A 21060-nucleotide genomic window follows, 5' to 3' on the forward strand; every position below is an offset into this window, starting at 1 on the left:
TCTGTTTTTCCACCTAAAATTAGGTAGTATTACTCAGCATTATTTTCAGCACTTTTAAAATTCCTTTTTTTGGCTTTATCCTCTGAATCACAAGACTGGAGAAAAACCTCAAATACAGTTCTTTCCTCTTTCCAGTGTATTGTATCAAAGCTCTGTGTTTCATTATGTCTTATATTCCTTTTTTTCACAGATTTATTTCTCTTCTTTGTGTTTCATGCATTCCACAGATGTTTTAGTGCCTAGGATAAGAAGTCCCTGTCCTCCTGAGCCTATGTTCTGATAGAACCATATTTTATGCCAAAGGCGAGGCAAGAAATTGTTATGAGTTTGAGGTGAGATAGGAATTTACACCAGAACATGTATCCACTTCATTACAAAGCACAGCGCTGATTGCTTTTGGTAAGAGAGACCTCGATGAGGGAAACAGTATGCTGACTCTCCTCTGGTTTGAGCTCTTCATGGCAGACCAGCACTTTCATTAGCCCTGTCGTTAACGTCCAGCTCAGAGGCATTGTGCGGAAAAGTCCTTGTTGCTTGGTTTTCCCGCCATTCTCTCTCCGAGCAGTAGAAGCTGACAAGGCAGTGTGGTCGACACACACAGTTTATGTTTCATGTCATGTGTATTCTTGCTTCAGTGGCAGTAAAAATTTTAAAATAATAGCAGTCGTTCTACAGTATTATGAATATATTAAGCAGAAAAGTTTATGTTATAAACACAGGTAAAGAGGACAAGACTAAGGGCAGTGTATGTTGACATGCCCACTTGCTCTTAATTCACACTCAAAAATATCTGCACCTCACTGTAGTATAAGTTTCTAATGTAAGTTTCAGAGTTGTGGTGTTCGTCACTGGAAGTTCAGGCTTGATTTGTGTCCTCTACAATGCGATCCTTTGACATGTTCTTGCCACCCTGAAGATGTCATGGAGTGGTCTAAAGGCCCGAGCCTGTGGTTCAGCTATGTCTGCTCTTGGCATCTTCCTTGTCACTCCTATCTTTTCCTTTTTGACTCAACTTCGTGAGGATTCCTTTCAGAAGTGGATGGCCCCAGGGTAGCAATAGCCTGGTATTAGAGAGCTTCAGCCGAGGGTCTCACCCACACTGAGAATAGCCAGCTGTCTGCTAGCTGGTGAGCTGATAGCCAGGTTACTTTTATTGCCTGCAAGGCTCAGTAACAGGTTGGCCTATTGAGCACTGGAACAGCCCAGTTTTATGAATTCACCTCTGACTTTTAGACTCAAGAAAACCATTCTACTGAGAGAATAAAACAAGGTTTCAGATTGTGCGTGCCATGGCTGGGTCCTGTTTCACCAGCATTCCAGGGTTGCAATTGTGACCCCGAAGTGGACACTATAAATAGAAACTGTGAGCCAGCTCAGTGACAACTCGGAAGCTTGTGATGCAGAAATCAGGCACCTTCCCACTGTTTTGTGGAACCTGGAAGCTCTTTGTTGGTTTTGTTTAAATTATGACCGCACATATGATAAAAATTCAGATCCACTAATTAAAACTAGGGTTTGTGTCTGGAAAATACCCTGAGCTTAATCTCACAGTGTTCTGTTTTAAACAGCTGGCTTCACTTTGTGATTTCTGTTTTCCCTTTGGAGGCTGTTTATTTAATAAGATGAAACCATAAGGCGAAATGTATAAAAGTCTTACAACTGAAGTTAAAAGATGGATGGTCTTCATTTCAGTAAAGGACTTACTGGCCCTCCCTTTTGGGCATGTTGGCACAGATTCATCCGGACAGTGGATGGAAACGCACTGTATGCCTGGTAAGAGTGCCCGGTCACTGAGAAATGCGAACTCCCTCTCTGTTGTTTCATTGCAGGTGGAAGTTAAGCCATATGTCTTGGATGATCAGCTGTGTGATGAATGTCAGGGGGCCCGTTGCGGGGGCAAGTTTGCCCCGTTTTTCTGTGCTAATGTTACCTGTCTGCAGTATTACTGTGAATATTGCTGGGCTGCTATTCATTCTCGTGCTGGCAGGGAATTCCACAAGCCCCTGGTGAAGGAAGGTGGCGACCGCCCTCGGCACATTTCATTCCGCTGGAACTAGAGGCTGCCGACCTACAGCGCTCATTCCCAGGCCTCAGAATAAGTGCACTCTTCGTTCCTTCTGACCCTCCTCAGCCTCTTCACGCTGGCATGTCCTTTTGTAGCAGTGTGTAACTTAACGATAGTATAAGGAAAAGAATGCCCGGTATGTGGGCGTTTCATAGATCCTGTGTCACTGCAAACAACCTGTCTGAACTCCTTTTTGTATTGCCATCCTGTTGCGGGGAAGTTCTGTCCTCTTGCTTTGCTGGAGACCAAGAGGATCCTAACTTCCTGCAGCATTTTCTTAGAGGAGAGAAAGAAATATTAACAGAGAAATGAAACAATAGAGTATTTTGGGGTTTTAATTAAATTATTGTTAATAATATAACATATAAGAATACTTTTATTAAAATAACCATGCAACAATAACACTATCAGTCTGTTCTGACACAGTTCCCCCCAGGGAAGTGCTTTTGCCTTTTCCTTTCTTCCATATTTTTTGTCTTTCTCTTTTTTCCATTCCCTTCTAATCCTTTTAACAGCAATGGAGGAAGTGAACAATCACTACCAGGAAAGAACGTGTCAAAGCGCACAGATGCATGAGCAAGGTTGAGCAGCATTGTAATTAATTTTAAGGGTTTTGAGGCTGAAATAGAACTTCATTATGCCTCAGCGTTACTAGGACACCAGAAAAAATAGTCAAGTAGGCAGAGCTAAGGTTATTTTCTTTTAAATAACTTTAAAAATTCAGAATGTAAGAATTGGGCAAATTTACTACTGAGGGGAGTGCACTTATTTATTTAACTAACTTATCTGGTCACAGCCCCAGGAAGCCTACCAAAGCTAGAATTCATGACAACTGGTGGGAAAACTAGCATTTCCTCTCCTGAAGAACAAATGTGCACATTTTATTTTTGATGTTATATATGAACTCTATATCCTAATTCACTAATACTCGTCAGGTGTCAGCCTTTGCTCTCCATTTTGACATTAAAAGCAACAGATCCAGAGATACCTCAAGGATTCCATTTTTAATTTTGTTACAGAACACTTGTAGCCAAAACCTGAAGACAAAAACAATATACAAATTGGCTGCTGATTGGCTTACTTTTAGATTTAAAGTTACTTTGGATATCCTGTAATTTAGTTGTAACATAGAAAAACGGAAAAAAAAAAGTTTTAAAAAAAAGTTAAGTAGTTGCAAAGTGTTTTGCACTGTTGAACTAAGTAACTGTGTAAATCTGTGCAAAGGTACGTATGTTTATCTTACTCTTCCTATAAAATAAAATAACCTTACAGTTTCAGAACTTAGCATGGGACATAGTCAGTGTTTGAAGTGCCAACTTCATCAAGTAATGCATGCTTTCTTATAAATAAAATTCTTGCTTCGAAAGGCGTTCTTATGTGTTGAACAGTATGCTTCAGGAGTAAATTTAAAATAGTCTCTTGAAGTTCTAGTCATGGAAGTAACTTTTATTTTAATTGACATTCTTTTATTAAATGCCCTATCCACCATTCAAAGGATTATTATCAGTGTGCAAAACATTAAACAACAACAACCTACCGGCAATCTTGCTAGTTGTGCTACCTAATAGTTACCATCTTGGATCCTTCAAAACCAAAGACTTGCCCAGCACTGCTGTGGAACCATCTGGCTGATGACCCCCACTGATTATCTTTAGGAAAAGCAGCCCTTTATTTTGAGTACAGGCTTTAATGAATTATACCTGTTAAGTTCCAAAGGTCAAAATGGAGGCATTTGCTGTCTAGGAGCCCAACACAGAGAGGGAGCTGCTTTTCAAGAATTCCCTGCAAACAGTGAAGCAGTCATGCGAATGGAGGGTGCTCTCGTGTAGCTGGTCAGGGACTTTTTTTTCTTTTCTCCTGAACCACGTGATTCTGATCAGAATGTTCATTTGCCTCTTTTGATTCTTTTCCACGCTTGTAGGTGGCTTGGGGTGTGCTATTGTGCTGTTCCTACTCAGTAAACAGGTGTGATGAGTTAACAAGAAATAACACTGTTTGAAAACTAGCTTTGAATAATAATTTTTCCCTTTGTACATGACCTGCTGAATTTCGGTACAGTGTTTTTGTAGCTAACTTATTTTGTCATGCACATAATGTATATTTGTTATGCACTACTTTTGTATATCTTGTTTTTCCAACAGTGAACATTTTTAGGCACACTTTTCACTGACGGGATATCTCTTTATGCAATACCTCAATTTTTCATATTGCAAAGAGTAGCTTTTTGTACTTTTATTACTGAGAGATCTTCATATACTTCATTTTTTAATATAAATAATTTTAATAAATTTTATTTTCTTATATTCTGCTTTTTATACATTTCAGTGCTCTGCATACATTTTAAATTATGAATGTTGTGCACTGGCAATGCTATTTTAGAGTCTGCAGAGAAGAGAAAGCATGTTGCTTAAACATCCCTCCCCAGCACCAGCTCTTGGTGTACCTATAATTTAAGAAATAGTCTATGTAAAGTCACAAATTAATGAAAAAAAAATTCGCATGAAAATGACAGATAACACTGTAGTTCCTAAAAAAAGAAAAAATTAAATGCATAAGCATAGGGTAGAAATTTAAAATAACAAAATTGTCTACAGCTTCTTACTAAGTTTTTAAAATTATTCATAAAACGCAGACATTTTTGGTGAATGTTTAGCCATTTTTAATCTTAATAAATTGATGTTAAGTGTTTGATTCAGAGATGTCTGCTCTTTTAAATTATATATAAGGAAAAAAAAATAGCCTGCCATGGGACAGGTGTGTAATGTTAGTATGCATGACTAATGTAAGAAATTGTTATTCTACTAATATTTACTTGTGATTGTGTGACAAGCGTGTTTACAGATTATTTGGTTACACTTCAATTTACAGGGCATAAACAATGATTATCTATTACTCTGAATTTTATTGATTACATGTCCTTCAGATTACATGGGATTGTAGTTGGGAGTTACCATGTAACTCAAACATAATTAACATGTAATTAGTTTACAGATTTTAGGGTATCACTTCGATTTACCAAGCATGTAGTTCTAGCGCACTAGCATGGCACCAGCCATGTACTTACAATGTAGTTACAGAGTAATTACATGGTTATTTTTGCAATGTAAAATAAAGTGTTTCTGATTATTTTCTATGTAAAGGAGCCCTCTCCCTCCCTCTTCCGGTCCCCACGCTTTGGTATAATATATATACTTCTCCATACACAGACCTCTGCAGAATGCAAAATAAAACTTGCAGTGAATGAATTTAGCATTTTATGAGAGTGCTGTTGGAAAGACTTGATAATTCACCCCTTTTGTTTTGAAGAGTTGAATCTTCTGTTAAAAGGTGATTTAAAACTTGAATGTGATGAATTGTGGCAAGTTAACTTCAAGTTATGTGCAATACTTATTTCAAACTTTTGAAAGATCTTTGCAGTGTAATTCTTTGTTTTTAATTGCAGACATTTAAAAATGTCATTTTCTACTGTTAAGAGTAATCCTCTTTCTTGCTGGTGTTTCTAAAGAAAAGAATCAGAAATCAATCTTTCTACTAATGTAAATTTGAGATTATTTTTAAAAATGGAATAAAAGAGGTTTTGGTCATTTGCTTTATTTTATTATCTTATTTTAAAGCTACTGTGATTGATAGCATTGTAAGAATTGGGACAATATTGTATTCAACTTTTATTTTTTATATTTTTAAAATTTAAAGTATAATTAGTTTTTATAATTTTCATCAGATTTTTGTTATATTTTTTGGAAGTGAAACTTTTAGCAAGTGGGTATCTAGTTTTTACTAATCCCTAATTTTTTTCCCAGTGTATTGCTCATATTATCAGAAGGAAAAGTTATTTAAGTATGTCAGTTAATTGTACTACTTGGCTGAATTTCCATATAGTTTTTACTGTGTATGGGGAGGTTGTAGTATTTATTATAGCATTTTAAATAAGGGTAATTCATTTTTTATTAAAGTCATTTTCACGTTAAGTTCCTATTTTTGTATGTTCTACTCTTAAGTTATATAACACAGTTCCTTTTTTAAAAGAGTTCATTTGTTGAAGTGCTAGTGGAAAATTAATGTTATTAAATAGTTTGCAAATGACTATTTATACCAGTATGCATATAATTTTTAAATATTTGTAATGTGAGATGTTGAATGAATAAAACTTTTAACTCAGATTTCTTTTAATATTTCTTTTCAACATAAGTACATTATGCTTCCATGGTTGGGAATATGTCATTTAAAAATACATTAGGGCCAAGGCAGAGCAAACCAATAAGGGAAGGATGTTGGGTCGGGAGCGCGTGGCGGGCGTCCGTCCGTTGCCCACTTCAGCCTGTCAGTGTCGGCGGCTCGGGATGCCCGTGGACGCGCTGGTTCCCAGGCGGCCCCACAGAGTTCTTTTTGTTGGTAGCCTTCCGCATGTGCGTGGGGCGTCAGCCCAGGATCTGAGTGTTCAGCCACCTGCTTAAGGCCAAATGTCCAAAAAAAGTAAAGAACAAATGTTGATCTAATGACGTCCACATCCAGGAGTTTTAGTTGGAGTGTTTGTCAATGGGGATTTCTGGCTCCTGTGCCAGGACTTAGAAACAACTCTGTTCCCCTTTTTTTGGTGGTGGGGAGTGGAATCACGGGCCTCAGCATGCTCCGCACATGCTCTACCACCAAGCTCCCCCCAGTTCAGAAAGCAGATCTCTTCCGACTTTGAATGCCCACTTTTCTCTAGAGCCCCAGGTGACAGGATCTGGTCTCTGGGATCTTGATCTCTGCAGCATGTGAATCTGATCTGGTCCATGGGTCATGGAGACTACGGAGCACTCCAGTGTGTTAATATTTAGATTTTTAGACTACAGACTTACCCGAGTTAAGGATTGATCATAACAAAATGGTATCTGAGAACATCTACCTTGTCGGTGTGACACCTCCTCTTTTTTCTCACTAGTATTCTCAAGACTAGAAGCAGCTCTGAGACATGCAGACTGTGAGATCATTTGCTAAGAAGTGCCTGGGGGTCAGGTGGGACCAGAGGTTCTGACCTGCTGGCAGGGGCTTTGGCTAGATAGCAGCCCATTCTCTTACCTGGCCGTATCCCAGACTTACCTTCAGATTTCAGTAAAGGGCCCCTGAGGAAGCCCCAGGGACATCAGAGATGCAGGTGGCCTTTGGTTGCCACCTCCATGATGTTCTTAGGCCTTCTGGGATGGTTTCAGCATTTTAAGAGGAAAAAGAGAGGAAGAGAGACATAGCATATTTAGTTTCTTTATTTTGGTAAATATTTATTTCAGGCACGTGACATATCAGCTCTGAATGGCGCCCACTGTCTTGACGTAGGGTGGAGGTGCAGCGCTCCTACTGTTTGCAGGCACAGGGTGGTGAGCCCAGGGCTCCCAGCTGCCTGCGAGCTGGCCACTCTCCCAACCCCCGCTGTTCTTAACAACCCAGTCATTTCATACCCTCATTGGATGGTGGGTTTGTTTTCATGCTGAGTTCACAAAGACAATAAATGAAATTTTAATGTTTTTTTGTTGTTGTTTTAAGATTAAGGAGCAGTTACAGGTGTTGATGAGATGAGTTAAAACATTTAAGGGTATTTTTTTCCTGAAGTATGGGGTGACAGTCATAACCCAAGAGGAAATGCTAATATCTATTTACCAAGTTGTGGTCCTCCGAGGACTTAGGAGCATTGCTGTTAGACTATGATTCTGACAGGCTTCAGGACAGCTCTCTGTTTTGGAAGTTTTTACTTTTTTCTTTGTTTATTCTGCATCAATCCAAAATATAACAACCATTTCCTGGAAAAGAATTTTATTAAAAAGAACAAAAAATTAAAAAAGCCACATCATTAACTAAACTTAGGAAATGAGGTAGCCTGTTCCTTGAAAGTTAAAACAGAGTGCATTGGCTTGAGGCTTAAAGCTCTACAGTGAAGAAAGGTTATTCATTTTGTTGGAAGTGATCCCTCCCCAAATTTCTTAAAATACAAACTCTGTTTACAGGTAACACAGGATCCCAGGGAACATACTTTGAAACACACTGTTGGGACATTTTAGTAAATTTACTGGTCTCAGAAAGCCTTAGAAACCCCACGTTTTTCTTTGTATTAGGGATTGAACCAGGGCCTCACACATGGTAGGCAAGCGCTCCACCTGAGCTACGTACGTCCCCAGCCCTTTTTATTTTATTTTGAGTGGGATCTTGCCAAGCTCCCCGGGCTGGCCTCAAATGTGGTCCTGCTGCACCGCCCGGGTGGCTGGGTCATAGGAGTGCACCACTGCGCCCCGCAGAATCCCACTTAGCTACCTGTACATGTGTTCTGTGAAGCTCTGCACAGGCAGGCGGGCCTGGTTAGTCATGGCCAGAACTGATTCCCGGGTCCACAGTGGATTTACTGTGGTCCTGGGAACCTACCTTCCTTCCAACCCTGTCCCATTTCTAATTTGTCTCCTTAGTACCACCCCAGAAATAAAATAAATAAAAATGAAAAGAGAGACGTTCCGCTGCAGGATGAACTGTCATCTTGCAGAGCCCTTTGGGTTACACAGTCCCTGGCTTGGCCCAGCCCTGTTCCTCAGAAGTGCCTCAAGTGCCGCTTCAAACAAGCCTGCTGAACTTTACATCTGTCATTCCGTGATATGATAACTTTCTGAGAATTCATATCCAAATTTTTCTTTGCCAACTCTGCCGAGCACGCCTCCCCATGCACCGAGGACCCGAATCCTGACTGTGAGTGAACTAAGAATTCCGAGCTCTCACCTGGCAGTGCTGCCTTGGTGCCTTATTCGAGAACATTCTGTTCTGTCATGCCTTGAATTTTCTCAGGATATTTTAAGTTCTAATCTTTCTCTAGTCACATCGGGTGTCACTGTTGGCCGCCTGGAAACAGTGCCTTATTGTGATTCAGCATGGTGACCAGAGTTGGAGAAGTACAGTTTGTCTCAGGGAAGTTAAAAACGAACAGCAGTGTCCAGATCCAGAATGTGAGCAAACCACAGTGCTTGGTATTGCACATAATCTGATTAAGTGTCATGAGAAACTGCTCGCGGGCAGGTGGGGGCGGGCGGTGAGTCAGCGCACCGACGCCCAGGCAAAGCGTGATCCTCATCCTTTTCTTTGGAGTTCTATTTCAGGAAGCAAAACTTCAGTACCAAAAAATGTCAATGTGATCAAGCAAATGTCACCATTTTAAAGAGATTAATTTCAACTCTTCTCCCACCCCCTGCAACATCATAAGAGACAAGAACCAGACAGACCTAGTAATGACCCCCAGCGCCCAAGTCCCTAGGGCAGGGGAAGAGGACAGTGCTTCCCCCTAGCAGTGCGAGTCAGGAATTCCAGAAGCCAACGTTTCTGGGAGGAAGAACCCAACAGAGTGCTTCCAAGTGCCGGTTTTGTGCCACAAAAGCCCTTCTCCCCACAACCAGGGGTTATGCTCCATTTAAGGTGACCAGATCAGAAAGGTTAACCAACCTTCGAATCCAGGGTTTGATTCCAGGGTTCACATCCAGAGTCACAGACCACAGGTCCTGCTTCACTTCACGCCTCACAGATTTCGAACCTAAGACACAGAAACTTCCTTAAAATGTCATTTCCTCCTGCATTGACAGGGAAATCACCAAGAACGTATGCTGCAGAGATACAGATCATTTGACGAGCTCATCTAAAAATCATCCATCCTTCATTTGCTTTCAGAAAGATGTCTGAAACCATAATGTGAGAGCTACTCCTTGGTCCTAGTTCTATCATCCCCCAGATTGCCAGGGAACTGAGACAAGTGGCCCAAGCCACCAAAGCCATGTGGGCATCAAGCAAGGATCACTAGTTAGCTCAGTGGATGGTTGCTGGTAGGTGGGTAGCTAGGCGGAAAGGTGAGAGAGACATACCAGATCTCTCTGTACACATGATTATTTTTGCAGTTCTGGACATTGAACCTGGGGAGCCCTACACCGAATTACATTCCCAGCCCTTTTTATTGTATTTTAAGGCAGGGTCTCCCTCCCTAGGTTGCCGAGGCTGGCCTTGAACTTGCCATCCTCCTGCCTCAGCCTCCTGACTCATTGGGATCACAGGCGTGAGCCACCATGCCTGGCTGTATTTTTAGATGTCAAGGAAAATCCCAGCAAGGAGACAGGGTTTTATCCCTCCTCTGGAACTATACTAGCAGTACATTCTGCACAGAAAGTCAGGCTGCCTCTTATGCATCCCATCCTTTGATTCTATCGTAGCTCTCACAAAAATAGTCCTGAAATGGAGGAGGGGCTTTGTCTGGTGTGTCCTTGTGAATGCTTAAACAGCACTTGAACATTCTGCTTCAGCACTGGGATGTTGGAAGCACCAAAATAGGTTCCTGCGGAGAATTTATATTCCAGATTTTATATGTATTTATGAAAGAGAAAACGCTTTCCATTTTTAGAGCACGGGTGCTCTGGAACGCGCAGCTTTGATTCGTGCTGCAGCCTGAACAGCTGTCCTCAGACAGATGTAATGCTGCAGACCCTGGAAGGATCAACTGAGAATATGAGAATCTAGATTTGCAGCCAAATGTCCTTCTGCAGGCAAAGATGTGTTAAGGCCACAGCTGAATGCGGTCATTGGCAACTTCCTTTTCCTTGGCCACCCCCAAAATTCAAATTCAATGACAACTAAATGTGACACCCTAAAATTAGGATGCAGGCGGGGTTAGGCTTAGTCCCATAATGCCCCATGTAGATCAGGCTCGGCAGCCCTGGGGGCTTGAGAGGCGGGTAATGCAGGAGGGTGGGCCAAAGTGGACCCAGCAGACCCAGGGAGGAGAGTGGGGAGCCGGGTGGGAAGACGAGGAAAGGGACTCTGGGTTGGGAAGCCCATCACCAGCTAAGAGCACGTGCCCCCCAAGAATAGGGATGCGTGGCTTCCTCCTCCGATCACAGTCTCCTCTCTGGGAGGCCGAGGTAATTTTACGGGGACACAGCTGCCACTCCAAGGGAGGGGACTGGAGTCTTTCTCGGTTGTCCTCATGCTCACTTTATAGTTTAGTGCTTTTCCTTTGAATCCCACGAGTGGGGCGTCTTGGACTCTGGGGCGGGGTCTGTGATGGGGTTCTTGGTCTCTGGGGTGGGGTCTGTGATGGGGTTCTTGGTCTCTGGGGTGGGGTCCGTGATGGGTTCTTGGGTTCCGGGAGCAGAGTGGGGCGTCTTGGTCTCTGGGGTGGGGTCTGTGATGGGGTTCTTGGTCTCTGGGGTGGAGTCGGTGATGGGGTTCTTGGTCTCTGGGGTGGGGTCCGTGATGGGTTCTTGGGTTCCGGGAGCAGAGTGGGGCGTCTTAGACTCTGGGGCGGGGTCAGCGATGGGGTTCCCGGCGCATGAGCACCGTGTCCTGCGGCTCAGGACGTGCTCAGCTGTGTGACGCTCCGCACAACCCAGGCCGGGCCGGGCCGGGGTCCTCCCTGCTACTTACAGAGCCCGGAGCTTGCTGGCTGGGGCAGGGGTGGCGGCAGGGCGGCAGGGCAGGGCCTGGGATGGCCCTCTTCCACAGGGTCCTGGTGCCTTCTCTGCTTCCCACTCCTGCCTACCCGGTTGCCATGGCGACGGGGCGAGCGCTGAGACTCCTCCGCGTCGCGGCGCGGCGGCAGTGCCAGCCCTGGCATCTCCTTCTCCACTTGGCACAGGAGAGCCTCCCGCCCCCGGAAATCAAGGGCCGCCGCCAAGGGGCTGTTCCTGAGGCTCGGTTTTCTGGACCCCTTGGGATGAGCCCTAGATCATTCTCTCTGGGGAAAGAAAGAAATGGGAAGCGGGAGGGGGACTGGAGAGCGGGCCTTGACCCGCAGCTGGCAGCTTAGTGGCACTGCATTAAGGAAATGTTTCCTCCCTTTGCCCTGGAGGCTGCGGAGTGCAGGTGAAGGTGGTCGCCGTGCAGTGCAGGCCAGCACAGCTGACTTGGCTCCAAGGGCTGCAAGGCGGGGCTCCAACCCTGAGGACAGCGATCCTGTGCCTGGGGACATGCCTCTGTAGTGACACTGCTGGACTCCGCCCTGCACCACCTCTGACTGGCCAGGTGCCCTGGTAACCTCTGAGAATCTGTTTTCTGCTGGGTCAGGGGAGCACGTAATATCCCTTGGTTGGGGATCAGGATGAGATGAAGTAGTAACAAGAAAGCACCGAAACCCTAGACATGGGTGGCTCCCCCGGCCTTGGGCATTGCTGTTTCACATCTGGCCACTGTTGGCCACCATCACCCGGGGCAGGCAAGTCCCTTCCCCTCTCTGAGATGACCACCTGCACCACCCACCTGATGCAGCTGAATGGAACAGAAGCCCAGCTTCGCCACAGCCTAGCACGCCCTGTCCGGCATTTCCTGTTGCCCTGGAAATCAGATCCCCGCATCCCCATGCCCCTTGGCCATGCAGGATCTGCCCTCAGCCTCCACGCCAGCCTCCTCTTGATCATGGACTCTGGTGACACTGAGTGGCCTCCCTCCACTCCTCTTGTGCGAGCCCCTGTCCTGGTGCGAGCCCTTCTCACTGGCCGTGACCTCATGCCTCTCCACCCTTCCCTCACTCCAACCCAACCAACCCAGAGCTGGCTCCTCCCACCTCCCCCAGAGAACTTCCTGGATGATGACGATGGTTCTGGTACTGAGGATTGAACCCAGGAGTGCTCTACCACTGAGCTATATCCCCAGCTCAGTGTTTCGAGACAGGGTCTTGCTAACCTGCCATCCTCCTGCCTCAGCCTCCTGAGTAGCAGGGGTCACAGGCACCCCCACAGTGCCCAGCTTCCTGGATCACTTTCTAAAGACCCTCATCTTCAACCATTTCAGATGTCATCAAAATTTACTTTGGACTGGGTCAATTATAGCAGAAATGTGTTTGGCTCATGCTTCTGCAGACCGGGAGGTCCATGAACTGGCCCCTGCATCTGTCCAGTGCCTGGAGCAGGCCAGACGAGGAGCCCACTGCTAAGACAGCATTGACGCCTGCCTGAGAGCCAGGCACCCATAACCCAGTCACCTACCTCTTCAGGGCCCCACTGTTTCGGTGGTGGCAAATTTGGAGGAGAGTTTGGGAGGGGCTGCAGGACCATGGCAACCCCTTCCCCATCGTCACCTTTCACCTGTCATCAGGAGCCCGTCCCACCCACAGGTACCACAGTGTGTGGTTGTCACTGCATGCCATCCCTTTGCCTTTCCGGAAGGGAGACTCACCGCCTTGCCCAGGGAGTGAGTCCTCACGTGGCTTGCTCCTGGTGAGTGAGGGACTGAGGGCTCTGGAGGTTAGTTCTCTTCCCTAGGCCTGCTCTCAGAATCGCCAGGGAGAGGATTTCTGCGTGCCAGGAGGATTCCCACAGCCTCTGGGCTCCAAGACTTAGACTCTTCTCGGGAAGAGCGGCTGGAATGCCTGAAAAAGAAACCAGGAAAGCCCCTGGACCAGGTGCAGAGAGCTCCCGGGTTCAGGGTCACAGTGCAGCTCTGACTCTGCGGCCCGAGTCCTGGGACTCCACGCTCCGGCGCACCGGGAGGTGAGCCCATGCTACCTCTTAGGAGTGAGCAGGTCCCAAGAGGCCTTGTGTTCTTGGACCTTGGGAGTTAGGGGAGGGGGGTGCCGGAAGCAGTGCCCTCCATGGGCTGGGGTGCCTGGGCCTCCAGGGCAGGAGTGGGAGGCGGAGGGAGAGCTGGCCTCTCCCAGGCCTGAGCAGACCAGCTGTGTTTGACCGCATTAGGCCCCAAAGACACTGTGTGAAGGAGACCGGCGAAGGACCCTCTTGGCCTTGACTTTCTTGGGACAAAGGCCTGGAGGGGAGACCCTTGGAGCACTCATGCGAGTGTGTGAGGATGTGTTTTGGTGCCTGTGATCTTGGTGAGTCACCTCAGTCCTCTGGGTCTCAGATCCCACTGCCCACACCAGCAGGGGGACTTGCAGGGGATTCAGGGGGACAAAGCCTTGCACAAGCAAGGTGCGATGGTCGTCCTTCAGCCCACAGGGAACCGGCCGAGGGCCCCTGAGGACACCAAAATCCTAGGAGGCTCAAGTCCCTCATATAACAGCACAGCATTTGCATGCCACCTGCGTACAGCTTCCCACAGATCTCAAACCACCTTTAGATGCCTTACAGCACCCAGGACAATGCATTCTAGGGAAGCAGGTGCTATTCTGCATTGTGTAGGGACTAAGGACGAGAAGTCTGCACATGTTCAGTACAGATGAAGAGTGCTTTCTTAGTATTTCTGATCCAAGGTTGGCTGAGTCTGTGGTTGGTTAAATCTGCAAAGGCAGAAATGTCTGTTTGGGTCCTTTGCCCATTTTTAACTGGGCTGTCTGCTTCCTTGCTCCCGAGACGCTGTGTTCCTTCAGTGCTCTGGACAGCGACTCCGTCTCAGATGTACCTTCTTGCAGACCTTCCCTCCTGGCTTGTGCTCCGTCTCTTCACCCCATTCAGCGTTTCCCTTGCCGAGCAGAAGCTTCTTTGATGAAATCCAACTTGTCTATTCTTTGTTTTTGTTGACAGGGCCTTTGAGGTCTTGTTCAAACAATCTTTGCCCAGTCTGAAGCCATGAAGCATCTCCCCTGTGTTTTCTTCTAGAAGGTTCATAGTTTGGGTTCTCAGATTTAATCTTCAAAAGATTGTCTTTTCAACTAGATATAGGGAGAGCCACTGAAGAGGGGTGCTATGGGGAGCCTGAGCTGATTCCTGCTCATGCTGGCAACTGGGAGGCCTGATATGGAGGAGCCAGGGTGGCAGACCCCCCAGGAGGAGACAGCCGTGTCCTATGGGTGGTGCAGGCCAGACGGAGGGACGTGGGCAGTGAGAAAGGCACTGTGGACCTACTGGTTGTTGGCAAAATCCCACATGCCCAATCAGTAAGGGGGCAACACCGGGAGAGTGCATTACCAACCCTCCCCAGCAGAGGCAGACCTCTGTGGAACCAGCCGCAGAAGCCGGTTCTCATCCTGTCTGTCACAAAGGGACCCCTCCCGTCCTCTGAAGTCTCAGTGAGATTCTTGGCCGGTTTGAAAGGGCAGAAGGTTCTGTTTTAACAGAAGCAGGGGACTCTGAGATCTACTGAACCCTTCTAATTCGGACCGCTACTCTATTTTATAGGGAGCTTGTGCAAGAAAAATGAAATGAAAATGATGAGGTAGGAAATTTAGTTAATTTAGAGACTGAGCCCCCAAACCAGGAGCCAAGCGTGTGTTCTGCTGGTTTCATGCAGGAGGGGGTGCTCAACTTTCCTGCTACCAGGCCTAGAGGACCATCGTCAGTTCCCCAGAGGGGTGGGGCTGGGATGGGGCTGGGGCTGGGCTGGGTTTCCTGGGGCCCAAGGTCCTCTAGTTGCCCAGGTCTGAAAACGGAGATCTTGACCTGCGAGGTGGAACAATAGCCCGAGCGATCCACTGACTGCTCTGAGAACAGGCTTGAGCCAGAGACACCTCTAAACTCGGGTCCCTTTATCACAACCTGGGCCTGCGGCACATGAGGAATCCAGTCTGAAAGCACAAGCTCCCTGGCTCGCTGAGCCGGTTCACGCGGGCTGCGCGGCCTTCTGGAGGCTGGCGCGGTTCGGCTGGGAGTGAGCTTGGTCATGGGTCAGTTTCTGCATTCTGAAAACGGCCCCCTGGGGCCCTCGGTGGACTGGGCCCCAGCCCCCTGGCCGATCCTGAGGTTTCTGGCTGAAAGTCCCAGCGGCTTAGGAGCACTCGGGCCGCCCCCCACCCCCACTTGGAATCGGAACGTCCTCGGGAACGCAGTGGGGGCTGCCAGAGCATGTGGCAGTGCCAGCGGAGGGGGACGGGACGCACTGCAGCGCAGACGAGGAGGGCAGGCCCTCTGCACAGTCATGCCCTGTCCCCTCCGGGACCATGCGGAGCGCTGGCCGAGGAATGGGGTGCTGGGTTCCTCGGGGCTCTAGCAGCGGGCCGGGGCCTGGAGGAGGAAGGCGCCCAGCGTCTCTTCCGGGGGCCGGGATTACGTTCCGCCAGTGGCCGCGGGGTCTGTGCCCAGCGCTGCCTAAGCACGCCGCCCTCCACCTGCCCTGGCGCACCTGGCTGCCGGGCCCGGCCCAAGATGCGCGAAGGCGGGACACTCTTTAGGTGCCACTTTCCAAAAGCCCAGGAGTCGAGTTTTGAATTCAAGCCACTCACTTCTTGATAACAATAGAAATTGACATACTTCTATTTTTAGAAAGAAAGAGAGGGAGGGGGAGGCGGCGAGCTGAGTTCGTTGGGGAGCGGTGACTGCCACCTGGTGGGCGGCAGCTGCCCAGCAGCTGCAAAGGCGCCGGGCTTTCAGGGCTGGGCATCCCTTCATTTCTGTTGCCTTGTTTGGGAAGCAGCTCAGCCCAGCAGGAGAGGGAGGCAGGTACTAGGGTGGGACGGATGAGGGGAGGGACGGATGCGGCGAGGGACGCGGAGCAGGGGTAAGGCTGGCTGCTTGAGCTGTGCTGCCTGGGTTTGAACCCTCGGTGACTCTGGGGCTTTTTTCCTCTGTAACTTGACCTATGCCTTTTATTCCTAGTCTGTAAAGTGAGGCTAATGATCCTTATGTCAGAATAATAGTACAGTAATCACCCCCTTATTCAAGGTTGCAGTTACCCTTGGTCAACCTTGGTTGGAAAATAGTAAATGGAAAATTCCAGAAGTAAGTAATTCTTAAGTTTAAATCCCATGCCATCCTCTGGGTAGCATGATGAGATCTTGTGTCATCCTGCTCCATCCTGCCGGGACATAAGTCCTCTCCTGTCCAGTGTATCCATGTTGTGTACGCTACCCTCCTGTGAGCTGCTTAGTCTTTGCTCCCAGATCGACTGTGGGGTACCACAGTGCTTGTGTTCAAGGAACCCTGCTGAACTTGATCACAGCCCCATGGCGCAAGATACTGACCCTGGCAATGTGGACATGACAAAGAGAAGCAAGTGAAAGGGTGCGAGTTTCTCATAGGTATGTATGTAGAGAAAAAAAACGTATGTTGGTTTCAGTATTATTCAAAGTTTTAGGCAACCATTGGGTCTTGGAATGTGTCTCTTTCAGATAAGGGGAGGTGACTGCACCCGTCTCACAGGGTGAGTGTAAGAATCAAATGACACACTCCATGTACGTGCTTGTCACAGATCTGGCTCAACGAAGTGTTCCGAGAAAGTTAGTTGAATAAGGAAAAGGTGGGGCTGTTTGGACCCTCAGACCTACTGCGTGGCAGGCGCTCAGATATGCACTGAAGAAACAATGGTGAAGGGAAAGGCTCCTGATCTCCTCGAGGTGGCTGTCTGGTGAAGAGACAGGTGTGAACGAGTGGCGCCTGAGTGAGGGATGGTGCAGCCAGGCAGGAAGGCTGGCTGACGGGATCTCGATCCGTGATGAGCTACTCTGGGTTGCTCCAGGGCCAGAGGAGCCAGCGCATGGGAGAACTGGGCTCCTCGTCAGAAGGGCTCCCGCACTGAGCCCTGGAGGAGGGGAGCCGGCAGGTGCGGGGGGCTGGCAGTGGCTCACAGCTGGAGCCAGACTGGGCACTGCTGAGGGCAGAGCAGCTGGGTAGTGCTGAAGGCTGACTGGGGAAGGGCCAGACCTCAGAGGACTGCAGTGGGGGCCTCTCGGGGGAGCAGGGTCAGGTGGAGAGTGCCCTTGAATGTCGGTGGCAGGCGGACAGCGCACGCCAGGCGGAAGGCTGGCTCTTGGCCTGGGTGGGGTAGGTCGGCGGTGGATGAACCCCTGGGTCCCCTCTCCCTTTGATCAGAGGACTATTGTGGAAGGAAGCCAGAGGAAGCTGATAGGGCAAACTGTGGCTTTCCTTAGAGACACAGTAGATGTCGGGTGTGTGTTTGGAATCCACCGATGAGCTTGGGTGGAGGGTGGGAGAGGATGCTTAAAGGTCTGGCTGGACCCAGGCTTGCAGGAGAGGCGAGCAGCTCTTTCTCCATAGAGCGAGCCGGAACACAGCCCAGAAAACTCACGCTGCCTCTCCTAAGTGGCTCAGTGCAGAGAGGCAGGTGCTGACGGAGACCCAGCTGGGCTGGGCACACACATCCTCGCTGCGTTCTTGGGCCTCAGGTCTGACCTCTCCCTCTCCAGCCGCTGCGGCTCTGTGACTGAGCCATGGGCAGGCTGCAGTGGGTTCTCCAAGTGCAGCAGCTTTGTCTCCTCAGTCCCCCGTGTGTCCCCCTCCGTGCTCTGGCTGTGGGAACCAGTGTGCCTCTGAGTTGTTGTCACTCCTGCTCAGTGACAACACTGGATTCAGAAGAAATTAATCCTAGGCAAAGGGAAGGGAGTGCTCCCGAGGTGGTGAGGCATCAAGAGGACCACGGTCCCAGGGAGGAGGAAGGCTGGAGGTGACTGAGCCAGTCCCACCCAGGTACCGCCCTGCCGGGAGCAGAAGCCACAGGGCTGGGAGGCCAGCAGAGGGATGTCTGCTTGGAGCTGTGGCCACTCTGAAGTCAGGCTGGTCTCTGTTGTTAGGTTTTGTGTTTGTCTGCCGTGGAGCTGTGTGAGGGCCTGATACTCCCTGGACATTAACCTTCTCAGATGTGTGGTTTGCAGGTCTCTTCCTGTCCCACCAGTAGTCTGTCCCTCTGCTAGCAGTGTCTCTCTGAGTCTGATGAGATCTCATGTCTAGTTTTGCTTTCGTTGCTGGTCTTCTGAGGTCTTAGCCAAGATACCTTTGCCAGACATCATATATAAAAAGCATGTACAAGTATTATATGTGAATCAAAAATAAAATGAAACTTTAAAAAATGTCAAGAAGAGCTTCAGGTGGTTTCATGGGGCTTGAGGGACAAGTTCAAGCCTAGCCAAAGAAGCCCCAGTAAACACTCTAGGCTTTTGGGCACCTGAAGAGCTGAGCTGTAAGGATACAGACTAAGCAAGATTCACACCCACTTCAGTAAAGACTGAGCCAGCAATAAATCAGTTTGGTCCCAGACAGGATTCAGGTAAACTTCCCCTACCTGAACTGCCTGCCAGAAACAGAAGTCCATTCTCTGTGGAGAAAGACACTACCATATGGAGCCTGGAATAATCTCTACCCTTTTTATGACTCGATTTTTGGCATTTGATTAAAAAAAAATTACTCAGGAGTTTAAAATAAAAACCAAAAACCAAGAAAATATTTTCCCATTATAATGGTATTGAAAATAACGCTGATTGATATGTTGTAGAAAACACTCTGAAGAAATCTTGAATAAAATTCAGCAGAATGGAAATGGAAATTCTAGAAATGAAAAGTATAACCGGAATTAAGAACTTAATAATGGGGTTTGTGTGGCTCCACTTTCTATTACTGTTACAAACACCTGAAATGATCAACTTATGAAGACAAGAGGGTCGTTTCAGGCCACAGTTTTGGAGGTGTCTGTCCACAGCCAGTTGGCCTCATTGCTTTTGGACCCCTGGTGGGGAACTCAGTGGAACAGAGTCACTCTCCCCAGGCTGGGGTGTGAAGGAGAGAAAGAGGAGGGGAAGGGGCTGGGCCACAGCACACCCCCAGTTACCCAAACCTCCCACGAGCACCCCCTCCCCAAGGGTCCACCACCGCCCAGTCGCATCTCACTGGGAACAAGACTCAGCACCCTGGCCTTTGGTGGCTGTTCCAGACAAACTCTAGCAGGGCTTAACAGCAGGTTAGAGAGTTCTGAAGAGACCAGTGAACTGGAACTCAGACCGCAGGAAACAACCAGACACCAGCGCTGAGAGGAAGGAGCACAGCAGCTACAGGAGGGGCGTGAGAGGCACAGCAGAGCAAAAACAGCCAGCAGCTGCTCCACAGGCTCCATCAGAAGCACCTCGAAGCCCAAGCAGAGCAATGCCACGAAAGCCTCATCTGTTCACATCACGGTGACCCCTCCGCAAAGCAGAGGCACGCGGTCAGGCTGGAGAAGAGGCAGAGGGGAGCCATGCAGGGCAGCAGCCCTCCTGACCCAGCGCTGACTTCTCAGCACAAACGCACGGTCCCGACGGCACTCGCAGCTGCGTCCTGTTGCAAAGTCAAGACGGCCAGCGGAAACCTCTCGGAGTTCTGGTCTTCTCTTGGTCCAGCTGCCTGTGCCGCAGGCCACTCGTGGTCAGGATGAACGGCTGGTGCTCTGCGGCCTGCAAGGTGCTGGGCTGTGATGCTCGGCTGGTCAGGTGCACGGGAGTAGATGCATTTTGGACTTAGGAGATTTTCAACATATAATGGGTTTAATGGGGTTTAAGTGTAATTCCGTCAGAGTCAAAGGCCATCTTTACCAGACCAGAAAACCGTATCTTCAAAGTGCTGAAAGAAAATAGCAGCTACCTTGGATTGTGCAGCAAAATATTCTTTAAAAATTCAGTTAAAAATATGTATTGGATAAACCCCAAGAAAACTCATCACCAGCGGGACCATACTAAAGTGAAAACTGAGGTGGCGTGTGAGTTTGCTCTTGGTCACGATGACAAATGTCTGGGATAAACAAATTAAAATGAAGAAAAGTTTATTTTGGCTCATGGGTACAGAGGTTTCAGTCCACGGTTGCTGGACCCTGTTGCTTTTGGGTCTGTGATGAAGCGGAGCTGTTGCCTCCTGGTGTCCAGGAAGCAAAGACAGCAAGAGGAAGGAGCCAGAGCACCACTGTCCTCTTCAAGGCCACGCCCCCAGGGACCCAACTACCTTCCATTAGGCCCTGCCTCTTAAAGGTCCCCCCCCCCCAACAGCACCACAGGCTGGCAAGCAAGCCTTTAGGATATAAGCCTTTGGGGAACACTTAAGGGGGTTCTTCAGGCACAGGCACGCCGCTGGGAGGCGTGGACATGTGATAATGAACGAAAAGCCATGGGAAGGGTGACATGTTAGTGAACCCAGATGAAAGCCGACTGTATAAAATGACAGTAATATTATCCAGGCACAGTGGCACATGTCCCCAATCCCAGCCTCTTGTGGGAGGGATCACGAGCTTAAGGTCAGTCTGGGAATTCAGTAAAACCCTGTCTCAAAAATGCTTTTTAAATGGGGCTGGGAATGCAGCTGAGTGGCAGAGCACTTGCCTGCCCTGAGTTCAAGGCAGGCCCTGAGTTCAGTCTCCAGGACCACAAATAC

At 48.2% G+C, this 21060-nt stretch overlaps 1 protein-coding gene and 1 long non-coding RNA gene across 5 annotated transcripts in view; one reads left to right on the forward strand and one right to left on the reverse strand.

Moving 5' to 3' along the window:
• The window catches only part of Cpeb4 (cytoplasmic polyadenylation element binding protein 4), a 69087-nt gene extending 64522 nt beyond the window's left edge, over nucleotides 1-4565 (forward strand). For all 3 annotated transcript variants that reach the window (XM_047555103.1, XM_047555104.1, XM_047555105.1), the window contains one exon: nucleotides 1830-4565. In XM_047555103.1, the coding sequence (XP_047411059.1) occupies nucleotides 1830-2057 (228 nt within the window). In that variant the 3' untranslated portion in view covers nucleotides 2058-4565. The remainder of the gene's footprint in view (nucleotides 1-1829) is intronic.
• A 1744-nt stretch (nucleotides 4566-6309) lies between these two features.
• Nucleotides 6310-13385, reverse strand: LOC124987648 (uncharacterized). Of its 2 annotated transcripts, none has more exons than XR_007109216.1 (6): nucleotides 13226-13385; nucleotides 9515-9602; nucleotides 8801-9165; nucleotides 7700-7839; nucleotides 7148-7242; nucleotides 6310-6511 (listed from the first exon to the last, which is right to left on the reverse strand). It is a non-coding gene; the product is annotated as an uncharacterized LOC124987648 (long non-coding RNA). The 2 variants fall into 2 exon arrangements; XR_007109217.1 differs by lacking the exon at nucleotides 13226-13385 and adding an exon at nucleotides 11480-11682.
• Between the last annotated feature and the right edge of the window lie 7675 nt (nucleotides 13386-21060).

This window comes from Sciurus carolinensis, chromosome 6, assembly GCF_902686445.1.
Source record: "Sciurus carolinensis chromosome 6, mSciCar1.2, whole genome shotgun sequence".
In the NCBI taxonomy this organism is placed as follows: domain Eukaryota; kingdom Metazoa; phylum Chordata; class Mammalia; order Rodentia; family Sciuridae; genus Sciurus; species Sciurus carolinensis.